Raw genomic sequence first — 19,151 nt, forward strand, 5'->3', positions numbered from 1 at the left:
AATGGAAAAAATGTTGATCTTGTCCTGCAGTAGGGTGTCAAAATCGGGGTGGAGAACTACAAATTCCATTGTGAGGTATTTTACTCATAAACTTTACATATCCGACTTTTAGATCTTAATGGAGTGAAGTAGCTCTCCTGAAACTGTCAGGATCAGACTCTCGGTTGTGTTTGGAAGCAACTGACTGGGTGGATGTGCTCTCTCGGGACTTTGTGTTTAATTAGCATAAAAGATCTGTTGGAGAGCAGCGCGACTGTGCGTCACAGGCTCCGGCGAAGATGGGAGGGGGACACCTATGAGAGTCAACAAACTGCAGTGTGTATTCCTTCCACGGCCGACAAAAAGCAGCCCGGATGATGTGAAATGATGACTTAGCTCAAGGCGTTACAGGTGACTGGAGACAGCTGGGAGCGTGTGGGAGCCGCAGGGGTGCAGCGCACGGACCTAAAACAGCCAGCTCCGCTGATAGAGCCGGCACATCGAGCTGGGAATGCTGTCCGGGACCAGCACGTCACCTGAATGACGGGATATGAGACAATGAAGCAACAAGGGACGACAGAGATAAAAATCAGAGAGGAAAAGTGCGGCGCAAGGGACAGAGAAGAGGTAATGAGGAGGAAAGTTATCTAGAAGGTGCTGAAGAAGAACCCTAAATAGACAGATGAGCCAATCGTGCATAATTCTATAAAAAAAAATCAATCGGGGTGGGAGATTTTATTTTTAACAAACGACGAGGCACAAAGGGAGAAAGCATGGAGCCGGAAGAAACCACAGGACAAGCCACCAATTTGGCGCAATCTGCCGCCTCCAAACTGTCCAAAATGAGCGAAAGAACTAAACAACTGGGTACTGCAATCCAAGACCCAGTTCGACAGAATCGGATTATTCTCGTGATAGTCTGTATAGTACTTTTGTTAGACAACATGCTTTACATGGTTATTGTGCCAATTATCCCTGATTACCTTGAAGGGCTACAGAAAGCAGCGGACGATGCTCAAGCTGCTGCGCCTCACAGCAACTCCTCCAACAGCACCACCACAGACATCAAGTCCAACTTCGACTTGCAGATCGGGGTTCTCTTTGCCTCTAAAGCCATCCTGCAGCTTCTTGTGAACCCGCTCAGTGGCACCTTTATAGATAGAGTCGGTTATGATATCCCACTCTTCATCGGACTCAATATCATGTTTCTCTCTACACTTATATTTGCCTTTGCGGAAAACTACGCAACTTTGTTCCTGGCGCGCAGCATGCAGGGTCTGGGCTCGGCGTTCGCGGATACGTCAGGGATCGCTCTGATCGCAGACAGGTTCACTGAGGAGGCTGAGAGGAGCAAAGCGCTGGGGGTCGCCTTGGCTTTCATCTCCTTCGGAAGCCTTGTGGCGCCCCCCTTTGGAGGGGTCCTCTATGAATTTGCAGGGAAGCGGGTTCCCTTCCTGATTCTGGCCTGTGTCTGCCTCGCGGATGGGGTGATGTGCCTGCTGGTGCTGAAGCCTTTCTCCAACCGAGAGAGAGAAAACATGCCGGTGGGGACCCCCATATATAAACTGATGATTGATCCCTACATAGCCGTAGTGGCTGGTGCTCTCACCATCTGTAACATCCCCCTCGCCTTCCTTGAGCCCACCATCGCCAACTGGATGGAGGAGACCATGCGTGCAAGCCAGTGGGAGATCGGGATGACATGGTTCCCTGCCTTCTTCCCTCACGTCTTAGGTGTGTTTCTCACTGTCAAATTAGCAGCCAAGTATCCTCATCTTCAGTGGTTCTACGGGGCTATAGGCATGGTGTTTATAGGCGCCAGTTCCTGCACAGTACCAGCCTGTAAAAACTTCGGACAGCTTATGATCCCGCTGTGCGGAATCTGTTTTGGCATCGCCTTCGTGGACACGGCCCTGCTGCCCACGCTTGCTTTCCTGGTGGATGTGCGCCATGTGTCCGTGTATGGCAGCGTGTACGCCATCGCAGACATCTCTTACTGCGTGGCCTATGCCCTGGGGCCCGTGGTGGCGGGACAGATAGTGCATGACTTAGGTTTTGTTCAACTCAATTTAGGCATGGGCCTCGCCAATGTACTTTACGCACCGGCGCTCCTTCTGCTGAAGAACGTGACGCAGATGAAACCGTCTTTCTCCGAGCGAAATATGCTCCTGGAGGACGGCCCAACGGGACTGTATGATACTATTAAAATGGAGCAACGAGAGAAGAAGAGAAAGGGCTTGTGTACAACGATCGACGAGAATGGAATTGAGAGTTTTGTGCAGCGCTCCCCTTCAGAGGAGGAATCCTCCGGAGGAGAGTATGCGTAAAAGATCTGTAACTGAGCGTAAAAACTGTCTTAAGTGCCCATGTAGAGTTGTGTGCTTCCCGTCTGATCTAATCATTTACATAACACGATTAGGATTGTGTAACATCATAACATTTCGCCGCTTCTGGTGACAGTTCCTCCGGGTATTGTCAAGTAACTCCAAGCTTGTGCAGTAGAGAAGCGCTCGCTAGCGTTTTTCCACTTCAAGTATTGTGAAAGATTTGTTGAGATGGTTGTGTGTTCACTATCAACAGTATTAATCACTGTATCAGTTCATATCGTATTCAGGGATTATGTGGAAATGCATTTTAACAAAAGAGCGAGTATAATGTTATGCGTCCTTCGCTGCGACCTGTATTTGCCAGAGTTGCGCTGCTATAAACTCAACATGCAATACTGTGCGTCACAGGGACTGATGTTTGCGTCTTGTCGTCTGTTATTTATTTTGGATAATGTAATACTGGAATGCAAAGCCTCAATGTATGATCTGATATGTAAATACATGTATATTCATGTACATAATTAAATCAATATTATGTGAACGTCTTTGTTAATGTAATTCTTCAGACAATTCTTCACAGACTGGGAGGTTGTCCACTTTTAACAAAATGACCCCGACGATACGGTTTTATTTCGGCTGTTCATGTCCCATCTTTGAATATTCGAATAAAAACTTAATTCAGACCTACACGGACAAAACAAACAAACAAACAAGTAAATTCATTCTTCAAAAAGTGGAGTAAATATATTGATGATTTCATGAAGCAGCCTGTGAAGGTCGATTTTGTGCAAAGTGAACACTTAAACCTCACAAACTGCAAATCAGTGCAATTCAATCTTAATGTAAATGTACAAGAATTAGATCAAAGTCTTCGCCTAGATTCTTCGATGGAAAATATCTAGCTGTGAGGTCCACGTCCAACCGTTCCGGCTGTTCTTCTGGGCATTGAATGAGCGGCCGATGAGTCCAGCCGCCGGCTTAAAAAGGTGGAGAGAATATGCGAGGTGCCAAATAAACTTCTCGGCGAATAGCAGGATTTCTGGGAGGAGCCTGGCTGCCAGCAGGGTTTTGTACCCCCCCCTCAACGTCTCTCCCGAGCCAGCGAGGGACTTCAGCTCTTGCAATGAATGATCCTCAAGTATGATGAAGGAAGTACCATTTAAAAGAAATTCCCTCTAAAGTCGGAACATTCCATGCAGGATGAAGCAACCTAAACTTCTGGTTTGACTGTGGAAGTGATCGGGATTGTTTTCTTTGATTGCCGGTAAGTAAATATTTTATTATGTGTTATATTATTTAATTTATACAGATAAAGACAATGAGAACGATTTGTTAAACTGTTTTAGACAGTCTTCAGATAAGAAAATCTACGGAAGTTTACGTTCTTGTTCTTTTTATCAGGAACGTTCGGCTTTTTAAAACTTCAACCTATTTCTAAAGAAATGTTCTATTTCTTCATCTTATGTAGAAACACTCCCTGATAAAAGCTTTTCTTGAATTATTGAAATCATATATACATATGTGTGTGTGTGTGTGTGTGTGTGTGTGTGTGTTATTGTAGTTGACCGTTCAGAGAAAATAATTTCCATAAACATCGATGAAAAGTTTGTTTTTTAGGAAAAAAATTATATTTACAGATGTGCCAAAATATTGTGCCTATTATGTGTATATACACATATATGTATGTACTGTATGTATGAATACATATGTGTGTATAGATAGATAGATAGATAGATAGATAGATAGATAGATAGATAGATAGATAGATAGATAGTGGGGTAAAATAAGTATTGAACATGTCAACATTTTTCTCATCAAATATATCTTTCTAAAAACCCTATTGACATGAAATTTTCATCTGATGTCGGGAACCACCCATGCAAATACACGCAAAGAAATCAAACCTTAGATGTCTATAAATTAAGTTATGAGTACTAAAATGGAAGGACACAAGGAAAAAGTATTGAACACACTGACTTAAATGTATTTAATACTTAAATAATACAAAAGCCTTGGTTGGTAATAACAGCTTTGGGACGCCTGTTGTGTGGAGAAACTAGTTGCATGCATTGCTCAGGTGTGATTTTGGCCCATTCTTCCACACAAGCAGTCTTCAAATCCTGAGGGTTCTGTGGGCCTCTTCTATGAACTCTGATCTTTAGTTTTTTCTGTAGATTATCTATTGGATTCAAGTCAGGTGACTGGCTGGCCCATTCTAACAGCTTTGTTTTCTTTCTCTGAAACCAAGCAAGAGTTTCTTTGGTCGTGTGTTTGGGATCATCGTCTTGCTGAAATGTCCGCCCTCATTTCATCTTCATACTGGTAGATGGCAGCAGATTTTTCTTAAGAATGTCTCGGTACATTTTTCCTTTCATCCTTCATTCAGTTAAATGAAGTTTGCTAGCGCCGTATGCTGAAAAACAGCCCCACACCATGATGTTCCCACCTCTCAACTTCACTGTTGGTATGGTGTTTTTGGAGTTACGTGCAGTGCCATTTGACGTCCAAACATGGTGTGTATTGGTGTTTTGGTCTCATCTGACCAGACTATATTCTCCCAGTATTTCACAGGTTTATCTAAATGTTGTGCAGAAAACTTTAAAAGAGCTTCAACATGTTTTTTCTTCTGCAATAGAGTCTCACGTGGTGAGCATGCATACAGGCCATGGCATTTAGAGAGTTTTGGGGTACACTTCTTGTCAAACGCGTTTTTGACTGGTCTGACTTTAAGTTAAGCTGAGGTCATCCAATGAGATGTTACCATATCAGTAGTCATCCAATGAGATGTTGCCATATCAGTAGTCATCCAATGAGATGTTGCCATTATAAGTAGGCAGTAACTTGGACCCTCTCCTTTACCACGGTTTCCCTGCCCCTTGGGTGTTTTTTTTCCCCCTGATTCAATACAGTATGGCTACGTTGTGATGGGCGGTTCTTCGTATTTTTCCCACATTTTTCCTGGATTTTCCCACGCTTTCCTCCATCCCTTCTCCTCCCTACCTTATCTAGGGTTTGACCAGACCTTCACCTTCAGGTCTTTCCATGGTCAAGAGATAAAGACGCAGAGATTGTAAAACATCTAATGTGAGGGGGAATGGCATCTGATGCTCTACACAAAACCAGGCCTTTATGTGTCGTATAGTTCCTTAAATCACGAAATCTTGACACAGGCTTCAAAGATGCGGGGAGGATGAAGAGAAAGCATAAAATGGAAACTTTATTATCCCTAAAGGAAATCCAGATAATCCCAAAGGGAAGTCAAACATCTAATGTGAGGGATAATGGTGTCTGATGGCCCACACACACACACACACACACACACACACACACACACACACACACACACACACACACACACACACACACACACACACACAGCAGGTAAATACGCACATTTGTGTAGTGTTGTTCATTGAATCACAAAACCGTAAACACGTCTTTAACAGATGTGGGAACACTCTAAAAAGTGTTACATGGAGCTGTTCATTCAAACTAATAACTAGGAATAAAAACGGCCGAAAGTTATTGATTTTATCATGGAAAACATTTATTTTGAATTTACAGACATGAAGTTTGATTTGTACTGAACTAAATTTACGTCAAAAGAACCCAAATCAAAAATTTTGATTTAGTTCAAATTATTATTTTTTTCTTCATATCCTGTAAGTAACATATTTGTTTTGAGTCGCTTAGGACTTGCGCATGCGCATTGTGAACTACAAGGTCACTACATGCCGCCATTTCACATCGTGGACATCATAGACTTCACATACGGTGGACATCGTCTACAAAGGAAGTAAGTAAAGCAGTCGCTACTAATTAAAGTTTTAGTGGTCTGCGTTGTTAAAATTGCAAAGAAGAGCATGTGTCTAGTTTTCCAGCCCAGCTATAAATGGGACAATAGCTGTCATGAATTTAGTTAGCAGTGGCTAGAATTTACCAGTAATGTTATGCCCAATACAGCTTATAACGTTTTTATGAGTATCGGCAACGTAAGCTGGTCAAAAGCCATTGGTAGCCACATTATTACTATCCAAGCATTTCGATAGTAATAATAAAAGTTAGTCTGGATTTTTTTTCTTGGCAGTTTTTAAATGTTCTCTCGGCCCCTAGGCCCCTGGCCTTTAAAGCGGCAATTGTTAGAACCGGAAAGGAAATACATTCCATTTGAAGCGCCGTGGGCCAATATCAACCTCATTTATAGTCTATGATATCAACGACAGCCTCCTGTGCTTTGCTGTAAGTTACCGAACAGAAAAACCTGTGAGCAGGAGAGCGGGGGTTAGTGGTTAGCATCATGGTTAGCATCCGCGGCTAGCTTTAGCGCCGCTAATGCTAGCCGCAGTTAGCATGGAGGTGGCTCTCCATTACAGCTCGCAAACTTGTTACCACTCGATGCTTTAGTGTCCGCCCGCAGCTCCAGCGCTTCACTGTGACTTTTTTCGGTTCCTTTGCGGTGATACTTAGAGAGAGAAAGATAAATGGAGACGTACTTGCACTGGCTAACATCTGAGACAGTTAGTGAGGAGTATACTGGCCTACATCGCGAAAAACAGTTAACCAGTGCAGAACTGACAGAAAAAGAAAAAAAATCTGTAATTGTTATAGACCATACACTCTAATGGGACCTAAATGACTTTTAGGGGTATTTATAGTGTTTTAAGAATTCTAACTTTTGATATTGTTCTTTTGAATGCTTGTGCCAAGTTTGTCTTGTCAATTAAAAAAATGCTTCCTCACTTACAGATCAATGCAGAGTTTCTGCGGGTTACTGCAGTTCCCTTGCTAGCGAGATTCATGGCCCAGCTGGACAAGCGCTCCACGCAGCTACTGAAGATCATCAGAAAGAAGGGAGGATCAACCAAAGCAAAAACGGCCACCATCCTGGAGTTTCTTGATCAGGTATGATGTACAGAATTAACTACTGACAAGTTATTTTAGCCCTTGTCTGATGCAGATAGGTCTCCTTACCGTACTTGGCAAATGCTGTGTCTTTTTAACCTCTTAATAACAAATTTTTCTGCCTCCTGTTGAAAAATGGTATACCCTAAATAAATGGGGTATATCTTCACAATTACAAGGGTAGTATGAATAGCTTGTTATCTGTGACAAATATATGTGAGTTTGCTACAAGTGTCAGAATCCATGTGTTAGTGTTTCAGAGAAAATGAATCTGAAATGCAGCAGAAAATGTGAATTTCAGTTCTAACCTAGAAAAAAATTAAGTGTAAATAATCCTTAAATCATGGTTAGGGATGAGACAATTACAGATTTTGATGGTGTGATTATTTTACGATTAATTAATCGCAACGTTTTTAATTGTGATTAACCGCAAGTACGATTAATCGTCTCATCCCTAATCATGATATAGTAGCCTAAATTAAAAAGAAATTGTTCATGTAAAATCAGTTCAGTGTAAAAGTAGATGGTTAAAATGTGAAGCTGAGCATTTTTAAAAACAAGTACAGCTATGCCTAAGCCAACTAAATGTGCCATTTTGGCATATTTTTGTACATGGTAGCTCTCAGGTACCAGTGCGAAAAATTAATTGTGTTTTATTGATATATATATATATATATATATATATATATATATATATACAGTTATTCATTCCATAAAACACAACTATTTCACTAGTCCAGGATTGTGGTAGAGCTGGGAATTCAAAAACTTGCCTATCCTCCCTATCCACAGTAAAAACAAATGTCACTGTCCCTACAGGATGCCGATGTTGATGTTAGAAGGGAGTGTGTCCTCAAACTCCTCATCATCTACCTGGGAGAACGTGTTGAGGACCTGATAAAAGAATACATGGTATGTCCAACACAAGATGTAGTTTTGTAATAATCCTAGAGGAAGCTTGACTGCTCTGCCATTGGATTTGATGGTTAATCATTAGTTGTTCATTTCGAAATTTTGTTCTAAATTTTACTTCAGATGTCCGAGAAAGATTCTGAAGCCGAGGAAGAGCTGAGGAGTACCACCATGGCGGTCTTCGTATTAAGAGAGAACTCAAGCCTTCTACAACAGCCCAAAGAGACTGGGATCATCATTGATGGTGTGGAAGTCCTCAGTGAGTTACCTTCTGTGGCAACTGGAGTGGTAATGCTCTTCGGACTCTGTTATGCTCTTAACATGGAATATCCACAGGGGCTCAGGTTCACCTTTGAGGCTCTTCAGAAGATCCTGATGGAGCTTGGTTCAAACAAGATGAGCTCCAAAATTCGCAAGCTAGATAGTGAACTTCACACTGCACAGTAGTGTGTGGAATGTGTAGATGTGCTTGTGTGTTTGCAGCGACCACAGTGGTTGCACCTTAACGTGTTTTTATCTTGAGGTAGACTGTACCACAAACTGTTAGTGAGCATTTGATAAGAGGGAGAACACCACTTGCAATTTGTTGCACCTAGCCATGGGTTCTGTAACCATTTATGGCTGTTATATTGTTAGGCTTTGAGTAAGTGTTTTAAATCTGTTAGTTTGTGAGTCAACACTGCTTTGAGAAAGCAATATTTCATTTAATTACATTTCATATGCCTGTGTGTAGGCTTGCTACAATGTGTTTGTCTTGGTTAATTTGCTGGTTAATTTGCTTTGTAGACAATTTTTTTTTTTTTTATCTGACTTGCACTTGTTAACGTCATTACAGTTAATGTCTATTCTGAAAAGACTTCAGATACCATGTTTACAAAGACTCCTTTTAAAGGGGGTTCGTGTTTTAATGATTAATAAATATATTTAGAGTAATCTGTTGGCCAAGTGTCTTTTTGTGTTGAGTTTATAAGATGGGAAATAAAATTTATTTTTGAAGTCAAATAAAATGTGAGAAAGATAGTTCGATTATACATAAATTAATTAACTGGTGTCAATGTAAATATGTTTAGTCTGTTAAAATCAAATGAATTAGCTTGGTTCAATTTCAATTCAATAGTTTGGTTCAGTAACTAAAATGTTAAGAAAATAATTTGGATCAAGGCAAAAAAAGTAAGGTTGGTTCAAATAAATTGTTTACATCAACATAAAATAATCGGGTCAGTGGAAGTCTTAAAGTTTAGTTTCTGTGAAGTCAATTTAGATGTGATATTTGGATATCATTTTTTAGTTTAAGGGGGGTTATACTTTTGTCAGTGAAGGATGAAGATGACGGATGAAGAAACATCATTCTTCCTTAAATGCTCATGTGACACTACGCAGCCTGAGTCTATTGGTCTACAGACAGACAGACAGACAGAACCGGAATCATGCATATCGCGACCACTATGTCGTCTGATACTACTCGACAGCAACAGTGTGGAGAGAGCTCTGTCTACCCCGGGGAGTATTTATGATTTCAGTCTTAATTTAAGACTATAAGATAACACAACTCTCTGTAAAAACTCTCTCTATCTCAGACTGCGTTAAAAAAATGTTTTAAATGATTTTCATGTATTTAGACTTCTAAAAGAGTAGTTTCAGTTTGTTTTGTTTTTTACTCTGTAGGTTTTATGTGAAGCAGTACATTTGTAAAACAAATTAAGTAACTGCGACTTTAATTCACAGCCTGCAGATTTTGTTTTCGTGCTTCACATTGCATTGGCTAATTAGGGCCCTAACAACGCTGCTTGCAGCTTTAATTTATTTTCCAAACGTAATGTGCTTGTCAGAACTTGTCTCACCATAAAACAAACAGAAAACTACTGCTCTAATTACATGTTGGCACCCCTTTTCAAACATTCTTTGGAATGACTTGTTATTCTGGTGGCACTGACATTTGATTTTGAGAAATACAATTTTGTATGTTTGTTTTTCAAGAAATGGATTTACTATTTTACAGATATTAAGGATTATTGTTCATAGTTTCTCTTTCAATCAGGACTGGCGAGCCAATACGACATGAAGCTGATAAAGACGTTCATATTCTGGGGAGATTATTTATAAAGATGTTAAAAGAAAGAAATTTCTGATTACTGCATATTCACTGTAAAAGTGCTCTATTTGTGGAGGACCCAAGGGTTCAGACACATGCAAAAACAGTCAGCGGAATTAAAATAGTGCTCAAGTTTATTGCATGAAAAGTAAACAAATATACTTTGCTCAGTGAGGCAAGGAGTTAAGCAGGGGCAGAGGGGAGTCCAGTGGAGCAGGTGAGCGCTGAGGGATTGCGGGTTGAGAACGTGCTAAGTCTGAGGCAGGAGTCCAAGGGATGCAATCTCTGAGAAGCAGGGTTGTCACTGTCATCCCTGCCTTGTAGCGCCGCACAAAGTCAGGACATGTTGTAGAGCCACACGCCATTGTGTCTGGGTGAAAAACATCCTGAAGAGGTGCACGCAGCTTATGAGTTATTGAGATGTGTCTTCATTATGAGGTAATCAGCACTGATCAGCTTAAGGATATGACACAGTGATTTAGGCCTTAACTTCTTGCCCCTTTTGCAGGCTTCAGATGATACTACCCTGTTGGAATAAACATTCCTGGCTCTCCAAATCTGGCCAGCACAGATGTTGGTGTATCTGAGCTAGTGTCCGGTCTACATCTTCATGGCCAGCAGCCTCATGTACTCTCTTCAAGAGCTCCCAGGACCTTCTGTGTACGTGCCGATTTATCTTCCCCAGGCAATTATCTTTCCAAGCCTCATGGACCCTTAAATCCAGGAACTAGCAGCCAAAGTCAGCTACACCACTCCGTCATTAGTCCATCAGGTGAAGATGCTTGGGGTTAATACCATAAGGAAAAATGTGCCTGCCTGCCTGCAATCATCTACAATCGTCAAATCACAACACATATAAAACATCAAAACACGCAGATAACAAATAAATCCCGGATGAGAAAAACAATTACTTCACCAGTTTACATCTGTTTTTTTTAATAACAGTATTAACTCTTCTTAGACTGTAACAGTGTGATTTCACTGCTAACTTTACTGCTGTCACTTTATTTTGGGGTTTGTCTGTCTCTAAGGGAGGCAACCAGCACCTCTGCATCACCAACATGCCAGTTCTAAACCAAGAGCCCTCCAAAGATGAAGGAGAGAAAGATGTAAATATCATACAAGATTTTATTGATTTTAAAACTTTTTTTTTTTTTTACAGAAATGTGCATGAGAAATCCTATTCATCAAATCCAACTCGTATCTTTAAAAGACTTAAGAAGAAGTATCTGTAGTCTGGGATATTTTAGAAATTTTTAACCCTGACTACAGCCACATTTTATTTAGATATTCTTTTATGTCATCAAAATGATTAAACCATAGTATATACAATTTAGTAAGTGGTAAAAATTATCATAAACTTCCAAACTATTGTTTTGATGGATCTATTAAAATTGGCCGCAATTTTATTTCATGTAATGCATGTCACGGAAGGCACTTTCCACAGAGGCTTTACTTTTTTTTAATGATAATGTGTAAACAGTTTTGGTATAGAAATGGGAGCGATTGCTTTGTTTTCTTAAAAATTCAACACTCCGTCTAGAGTCTGCCGAAGCTGCCACTCCCCAACCTGAAAGACACCCTGGACATGTATCTGAGGTGTATGAAGCACCTGCTCACAGAGGAGCAGTTCCATCAAACCCAGAAGACAGTGGAGCGGTTTGGAGCTGCTGGAGGAGTGGGGGAGCTACTGCAGAGCAAGCTCACGGAGAGGAGAGAGAGCAAGGCTAACTGGGTAATAACTGCATGATATCTCAAGAATCTTAGGGAAGCCCTTGTAATTTCTTTAAATTGGGCACAAACAAACAAAAAAAACATCCACTGAAGAGACAAACTCAAAGAGAAAAATGGGAATCAATAATAATAATAATAATAATGATTAGACTACGGGCTGTTTAGCAGAGGCGTACAACCATTATGCAGTGTTTCAGGTTTTCTTTCTTTTTGTTTTTCTGGCAAATGTGGATCTGCCCGTTTGGTTGAGTTTGGGCTGCTCAAAGATCCAGAAGGCCAACTTGTGCACCACCATCTCCACCGTTCCTTTGAGTTCCTCCCATTTCCTACTGCAGGTGTATGACTACTGGTTGAATGACATGTACCTCAACAACAGACTGGCTTTGCCCGTCAACTCCAGTCCTGCCATGGTGTTCCCAAAGCAGAACTTCAGAGCTCCCATCGATTCTTTAAGGTACGAGACACTGAACTATGAGAAACCTCACTGACTGATTCATCAAGGGCCGTCAGGCCTTTTCTTTCGCTTTTGTTAAATCTGCACAACTGGGCCTGATGTGAACTTGACAAAAAAAAAAGAAAAAAAAAAAGCTTTGGCTTGGATTCCATTTGAAAGAAAAAATTCACTTGACGGGCAATTTTTGATCATCGAGGCACAACGATTTAGGAAATGATAGTGAAGCTGTATAAATGACTGTGATGGTGGCTTTGATCGACTATAGCAAATTGAACACTTTCCGCAGCATAATGACAGATGGGGTCATTACATAGAAACCTTGAGAGCTGAGAGGCCAGCTGCCTGGTGGTGGCAAGGTTAATAGACACTGAGGGCTGCTGTTTGGCTAACATGGTATAGATCTCAGACAAGTTCCTGGACGAGATAAAAAAAAAATGTAATAACCCTGTCAAACAGCTGCATAAGAGTACAAACCAGAAAGGTGACAATCTAGACTATCTATACTGAAACTACTGTATATACGGGTGATTGGTGGGGAACTTAAAGTGTTGTTTCTTTCCTAGGTTTGCGGCACACTTAATTTCTGGAGTTCTAGAGTACAAGACTCTTCTTGATGCGTAAGTGGAGAGGAAATACTTTTAAGGGGTGGTTCTCAACCTAGGGGCCAGGATCCTCAACGAGGTTGCAAGATCAGTTTTGGGGTTTGTCAAAAGATTGTGTGAAAAATATACATCTCAATGTAAGGTATAAATTATGTTGACTGTGTAGCTTTTTATTTAGTCTAAAAACTACAGACAAAATGGACATTTCTGTCTGTGGGACAAGCTTCTTGTCCACTACTTTAGTTTCAATCAACACAGAAATGCATCTGAATATGAGACAAGAAATCGGACCAGACAATCCTGATGTCTGCTAAAGTCAAGGGTGTGTGTGTGTGTGTGTGTGTGTGTGTGTGTGTGTGTGTGTGTGTGTGTGTGTGTGTGTGTGTAGACGTGCTCTGCCTGTGGACTATGCTCGGGGTCAGCTGGCTGGAACCCCGCTCTGCATGGAACAGTACTACCGCCTCTTCACCTCCTATCGTCTACCGGGGCCTGAGAGGGACACACTTGTGGCCCAGGAGAGCAGCGTGATGCCAGAACCAGAACACATCATTGTGGCATGTAAAAACCAGGTCAGACAGACTAAAAACTGCTGCTCTGACTGAACAACAGCAACACAATTCTGCTGGAAACTTCGCTGTGAAAATTTTGTTTAAGAACCTGTGGAACAGGAGCACTGAAACATCTTGTGTCCACTCTGAACCTCTGTCCAGTTCTTTGTGCTGGATGTGGTGATCAATTTCCGCCGGCTGAACGAGAGAGACCTACTGACTCAGCTCGAGAAGATCTTCAAAATGGCTTACAGCAAGGAGGAGCAGCTCCCACCTATCGGTCTCCTCACATCAGATGGACGGACAGAGTGGGCAGAGTCTCGCCGTGTGCTAATGAAAGGTACATTTAGAATTAAAGAACTTGTTGAAGTCAGGTGATTTTAAGTGTGCTTGGCCCACTAAAGGGACTATTTGGTTCTAGAGTCAACCAACAGGGACAACCTGGACATGATCGAGCGTTGTCTTTGTCTGGTCTGTCTGGACGACGGCAGCGGGGCTGAGCTGTGCGACTCTACACGAGCTATGCTGATGCTGCACGGAGGGGGAGTGGCCAAGAACGGAGGTAACCGCTGGTACGACAAACCCATGCAGGTCAGTGACCGCAGTCAGAAACACCTGAATTATGTTGGAAAAGAAAAGTGTGGACTGTAAAGGCTGCAAGTAGACCCTGAAATATGATTAAATATGTCATGTTGATTTTGGCTTGGATATTGTGAAATTCTATGCATAAATCATTATTATCAAGCCTGATAATTCACTATTCACTTTTAATACCTCTTACAGTATGTGAGCGGATTATCAAGCTGCACTGCATGACTGCCGACATAAATTCACATTCATCCGTTCCGTTTGAAAAATAATTGTAGAGATGATCTTTTCTTGTTTTGTTCAAAATTGCGTTAACAGGTTTTTGTTGGCCACAGACAATTTCCAGATTACAAATTTCGCTGCAGGATTCGTGAGTTTGGGAATTGTCAAATTAAAGAATAGTGATTGAGGATTAAATAAAGATGGCACCGTAGAAGATGGACCAATGCTGCAATTCTTAAATTGTAGAGAAAAAGAACTGACGCAACAGTGAACCAACGAACCTGCAGCAGTGCCGGAGGATGCAACTAGCATCTAATCAATACTGATAGAGGGATGTTCACATAGGATAATGAGTAGATTACAAGACAACTTTGAGCAATATCACTTGCATTAACATTAAAATGTGTATAGTTTGAATTCAGATTACTTGAAGGAATTCCAATATACAGTCTCTCATTTTCTCTACAGGTTATGACCTGGATGATACATTCATGCATGAGAGAACAGTTTATCGAGTCATAATATTAATACAGAATTTAACTGGACACTGAAAACACTGTGTCAGTTTGTCATAGGTGCTGATGGCTGCTGTGGCGTCGTGTGTGAACACTCGGCATTCGAAGGGATCGTTCTTGTGCAGTGTACGGAGTATCTTCTCAAATACATGTAAGAATAAAACTCTGAATGTTAAGATTTTTGTTTAAGACTTTCAATGAAGAGGAATTCCAAATGGTTGTGTGACACCAGGATTGGCAGCCCGTCAAAACTGGTCAGGGCTGCGAGTGTCAGCGAGCTGCCTGCACCGCGTCGACTCCGCTGGAAATGTTCTCCAGAGATTCACAAACTCCTCGACTCATCTGCTGACAAGCTCCAGAGGTCTGGAATCCCTCTGGTTTCTTTAAAACATGAAGTGAATAAAAACTTTCATCTATCAGCAAAAATGTGTTCTCATTCGTCATCTAGGCTGGTGGGAAATCTGGACATGCAGGTCCACAAGTTCTACGATTATGGGAAAGAGTTCATCAAGAAGCAGAAAATGAGTCCTGATGCCTACATCCAGGTGGCTCTGCAGTTAGCCTACTACAGGTTAGAGAACAATCATGACCTCATGTCACGTTAATGCAGGACGTCAACCACCAAGTTTTCTTCTCTTTCATACTCTAGATGTCATAGCCGACCGGTCTCCACCTATGAGAGCGCCTCTATACGGCGGTTTAAGGACGGCAGAGTGGACAACATCCGATCAGCCACTCCAGAAGCTCTGGCCTTTGTCAAAGCCATGACTGATGAAAAACAGACCGTAAGCGTAAGATGTTTGCGTGTGGAGGCCATTTCATGTTTTCCAACGCTAACTCATAAAGCTAAATGACAGATTGAGACGTCATTCCGTTTTTAAGCCTCTGTAACATCAGGGATGCTATGTTTGAGGGAATTCTATTCATCCAGCTGTCGGAACCTATGTTTTTCCATCCCAGGGCTCTAAAAATCTGGCACAAAGTCCACTTGACTTTGAGGATGAACTGAAAAGATTTGGGCAGTCAAAGGTCCAGGTCAATGTAGGGTCGGACATTCAATCAATCATACATTAATCTTATATTGTATATCGTAGTTGAGATAGGGCAATTAATCCAAGTTTGACTGGAATCCCAACATGGCATTTGTTAAAGGTGAAATGTGCATATAATATTGTGAATTATATCACAATTGCAATAATCAGTTACAATAATCACAGACATTCTTTAATATATTCAGATGTTATATATATATATATATATGTATATATATATATATATGTGTATCTGTATATATATATATATATATATATATGTATATATATATAAAAGGATATTTAGAAGTTCTCACTAACTCACGAGGGCAGATTTATTTAATTCTTTACCTCAATACTTTGGCATATTTGCATAAAAGTGTTCATCAGGGAAGTAGTACAACGTAAAAACTGTATCAAATAATTGTTTATCAAAATGAAGAAATAATCACAATATTGATTTAAAGTCATAGCACCCAGCCTTGGGTCACCTTAACCTCACACCCATCCCGTTCTAGTAAAGGCGGTATTTCCGATGGCGTGAAGGAAATTTGATGAAGTCTGGTACAAACGCACCACAACACATGGTTGTATATTGTATGGAAGACACCGATTCAATAATAAGATATTATATTCAGACATGTGGGCTTTACAAAAAGATACATTCATAGAAACAAATATATGTAAAACAATTTTACACAACTGATTTGAGGCGAACAACACACATTTACTGTACAATTACACTACTCGAGTAAAAGCTCATACTGCTGAAACATATGGCTGTGATTTAGTACAATAATTCATGTTAACTTCAGCATGTGCTGACATATTAAACTATGCTTACTTAAAATGATCATTTCAAGAATTTACAGTCATTTGTTTTCTCCTCCAGGATGCAGAAAAGATGGAGCTGTTACAAGGTGCCATAACAGCTCAGACAAAGTGCACCATTCTGGTACCGTCTCTTTAACCTCCTACAGATGTGGAATCTTCCTGGTGAAGAAAACAGTAACAGAGCTGTGTATTTTTCTCTGCTAGGCTATTACAGGGATGGCCATAGACAATCATTTACTCGGGTTACGTGAAATTGCACAGGAACTGAGTATGGAGAGGCCAGAAATATTCAAAGACGAAGCTTTTCTCATCAGTAATCAATTCATTCTCTCCACCAGTCAGGTATGATCCCATTGAAACTTTTGTTTTCATGTGCAGGCACAACGGTACATTTTTTTGTGCTCAATAGTGTTTCTATTATGCCAGAAGGATTAGAAAAATACCTCTGTTTTTGCAGTAAAAAGATCCAAATTTACAACACACACATCTTGTCTTAACCTCTCGAGCCCTATTTGAGCACACAAGTACTGAGGCATTGGTTCTCTTCTCAGGTCCCTACCACTGTAGAGATGTTCTGCTGCTATGGACCCGTGGTTCCAAACGGATACGGAGCGTGTTACAACCCTCAGTCAGACCACATCATCTTCTGTGTGTCAAGTTTCCACGAGAGCCCACAGACATCTTCAGCAGAGTTTATCAAATGTCTGATTCAGGGACTCCTGGACATGAGGGATCTGTGCTATAAATGTAACTCCACATCCAATCGGAGCCAGCAAAGAGCGGATAAGACAGCAGAGACGCACACTCAAACTGGGACAAAGTGGCAGAGCAAAACACAACAGAGACCTTCGGACCTGAACCGCAATCAGCAAATGCTGCCACAGGTTCTGGTGAGGACGACGGAGCAGAGGGAGGTCGACGTTCAAACCCAGACTCCCACCCAGGGAGGGGCAGGAGCTTTGAAGAACGGAGGCAAATGAGAGGCTATGCCAAAATGTGATTTTAATTCTATGTTTAATGTGTATCCCTCTCCAGTCGGTCACAAATTATATCCTGAAATATCTAGTAAATGTTACTGTAAAAAAAAAAAAAGTCCAATATCTGTCAAAACAGCTGCTGTAAGGAAGTAAAAATCCAACTAAATTTGTGGTTTTTGTTTTGCATTAAATTGAAATGAATCACGTGTATATTTACTGTTGAGTGATGTCCAGTTTTACAGTTCTATTTTAGTAAAAGATTTCACTTAAAATGGAAAAAAAAGAGTCACAATCATCATTTGAAATGCATCACTGTTGACACCTGTCCATCAATCACCTGACACCTGTGAGTAAAGATAAATACCTGATGTGTCAACTTGCGGATCGCATGCTGCTACTTGATGACTTTCTGAATGCTACATCGTCAACCTCAAGTATTTCTATGCAAATATCATGTTTCCTTCATAAAATAATGTGACTATTGTACCCAAAGTTTTGTGGCGTTACAAAAACATGTTTAAAAAGTATGTCCTTTTACAAAATCCTTGTTATATGTTGAAAAAAATTATTTAAAACTGTACTGTCCAAAACACTACTGTGCTGAAGTGTAAAAGACTAGAATCATAATAGTATATATTTTATTTTAAAGAATGTGAGTTGTGATTAAAGATGTGTATTTGTATATTCATCAGCAGAATAGTATATTTAAGTTGTTTATTTTTGTATAATATTGCCAGGTGTAAATGTGCATTTTTACTAACCAGAGGTGATCACTGTGTTTGGGTGTATTGTAAAGTATTTATAAAGTAAATTGATGATGAAAAGAGATCTATACCAATAAGACTTGTTAATTCTGCTTTTTTCTTATCTTACTTAGAATTATGCAAATTTAACCCTTCCAACACAATGCCACGTTTCAATACAGGCAGTAGAGGCAAACCAAATGTATTCTTAGAAACAGGCAGGTTTAGATGTACACAGGTAACACTGATGGATGTCTTTGCTGTCATTCTCCCATCAGTTTTGGTTTGAAGAGGCCTTGATGCTGGGAAAGCAGGCACTTCTGCAAAACACCATAACTCTGCTCTAATGTAACAAACTTACTTACAAAATGTGGGGAGTGACAACTCGACATTTGTGTTAAAATAGAGGGGGGGGGGGGACTAGTCACAAAAAACGAATACTCAAGTAAAGTACTTGACTACATCTCATCATCTAATCTGAATCATGTCAGTTTTATATTAAGACTCTTTCAAGTTCTGAGGGACACACCACCGACATATAATTATAATAAATCATAAAATGCTTAAATGCGACTTTATCATTGTAAAATTAGATTTATATTTGTGAATATTCGTTTTGAGGGTAATTTTTTGGAAACTGGTTCGATGTTTAATGAAACTGCATAGATGGGTAAAAAAAAATAATTAGAGA

The 19,151-nt window shown here is 40.5% G+C and overlaps 3 protein-coding genes across 5 annotated transcripts; all 3 read left to right on the forward strand.

Annotated features, from left to right (window-relative positions):
* The first annotated feature begins 338 nt into the window (after positions 1 to 338).
* On the forward strand, positions 339 to 2,763 carry slc18a3a (solute carrier family 18 member 3a). The gene has a single exon (XM_086180469.1). The coding sequence runs from the start codon at positions 753 to 755 to the stop codon at positions 2,304 to 2,306; it is 1,554 nt and encodes a 517-aa protein (XP_086036595.1). The 5' UTR covers positions 339 to 752; the 3' UTR covers positions 2,307 to 2,763.
* Positions 2,764 to 3,413: 650 nt separating this feature from the next.
* On the forward strand, positions 3,414 to 18,528 carry chata (choline O-acetyltransferase a). Of its 3 annotated transcripts, none has more exons than XR_015109384.1 (16): positions 3,414 to 3,570; positions 10,721 to 10,984; positions 11,244 to 11,321; positions 11,756 to 11,947; positions 12,282 to 12,400; positions 12,964 to 13,017; positions 13,391 to 13,571; positions 13,713 to 13,890; positions 13,972 to 14,141; positions 14,926 to 15,026; positions 15,108 to 15,236; positions 15,324 to 15,446; positions 15,525 to 15,660; positions 16,799 to 16,861; positions 16,955 to 17,082; positions 17,292 to 17,307. XR_015109384.1 is itself a non-coding variant. In XM_086180138.1 (16 exons), exons 3-16 carry the CDS (start codon positions 11,274 to 11,276, stop codon positions 17,718 to 17,720), a joined length of 2,067 nt encoding a protein of 688 aa, XP_086036264.1. In that variant the 5' UTR covers positions 3,414 to 3,570; positions 10,721 to 10,984; positions 11,244 to 11,273; the 3' UTR covers positions 17,721 to 18,528. The 3 variants fall into 3 exon arrangements, 2 of the variants coding, with proteins under 2 accessions (XP_086036264.1, XP_086036265.1); XM_086180138.1 differs by having other exon boundaries at positions 15,525 to 15,666; positions 16,945 to 17,082; positions 17,292 to 18,528; XM_086180139.1 differs by having other exon boundaries at positions 16,945 to 17,082; positions 17,292 to 18,528.
* LOC147247481 (uncharacterized) lies at positions 5,999 to 9,156 on the forward strand. Its single transcript, XM_086180814.1, has 4 exons — positions 5,999 to 6,102; positions 7,053 to 7,208; positions 8,028 to 8,120; positions 8,244 to 9,156. The coding sequence occupies exons 2-4, from the start codon at positions 7,104 to 7,106 to the stop codon at positions 8,565 to 8,567; spliced, it is 522 nt and encodes a 173-aa protein (XP_086036940.1). The 5' UTR covers positions 5,999 to 6,102; positions 7,053 to 7,103; the 3' UTR covers positions 8,568 to 9,156.
* Positions 18,529 to 19,151: the final 623 nt, after the last annotated feature.

The sequence above is a fragment of the Aulostomus chinensis genome, chromosome 16 (genome assembly GCF_037954235.1).
Source record: "Aulostomus chinensis isolate RoL2024-O1b breed Wild chromosome 16, RoL_Achi_v1.0, whole genome shotgun sequence".
Lineage (NCBI taxonomy): Eukaryota > Metazoa > Chordata > Actinopteri > Syngnathiformes > Aulostomidae > Aulostomus > Aulostomus chinensis.

Coding starts and splice junctions, on each gene's coding strand:
- LOC147247481 (XM_086180814.1), top strand. CDS start 7,104: ATGGCCCAGCTGGACAAGCGCTCCACGCAGCTACTGAAGATCATCAGA. Junction 7,209..8,027: donor TCCTGGAGTTTCTTGATCAG/GTATGATGTACA, acceptor CTGTCCCTACAG/GATGCCGATGTTGATGTTAG. Junction 8,121..8,243: donor ACCTGATAAAAGAATACATG/GTATGTCCAACA, acceptor ATTTTACTTCAG/ATGTCCGAGAAAGATTCTGA.
- chata (XM_086180138.1), top strand. CDS start 11,274: ATGCCAGTTCTAAACCAAGAGCCCTCCAAAGATGAAGGAGAGAAAGAT. Junction 13,891..13,971: donor TCGCCGTGTGCTAATGAAAG/GTACATTTAGAA, acceptor ATTTGGTTCTAG/AGTCAACCAACAGGGACAAC. Junction 15,447..15,524: donor CTGCAGTTAGCCTACTACAG/GTTAGAGAACAA, acceptor TTCATACTCTAG/ATGTCATAGCCGACCGGTCT.
- slc18a3a (XM_086180469.1), top strand. CDS start 753: ATGGAGCCGGAAGAAACCACAGGACAAGCCACCAATTTGGCGCAATCT.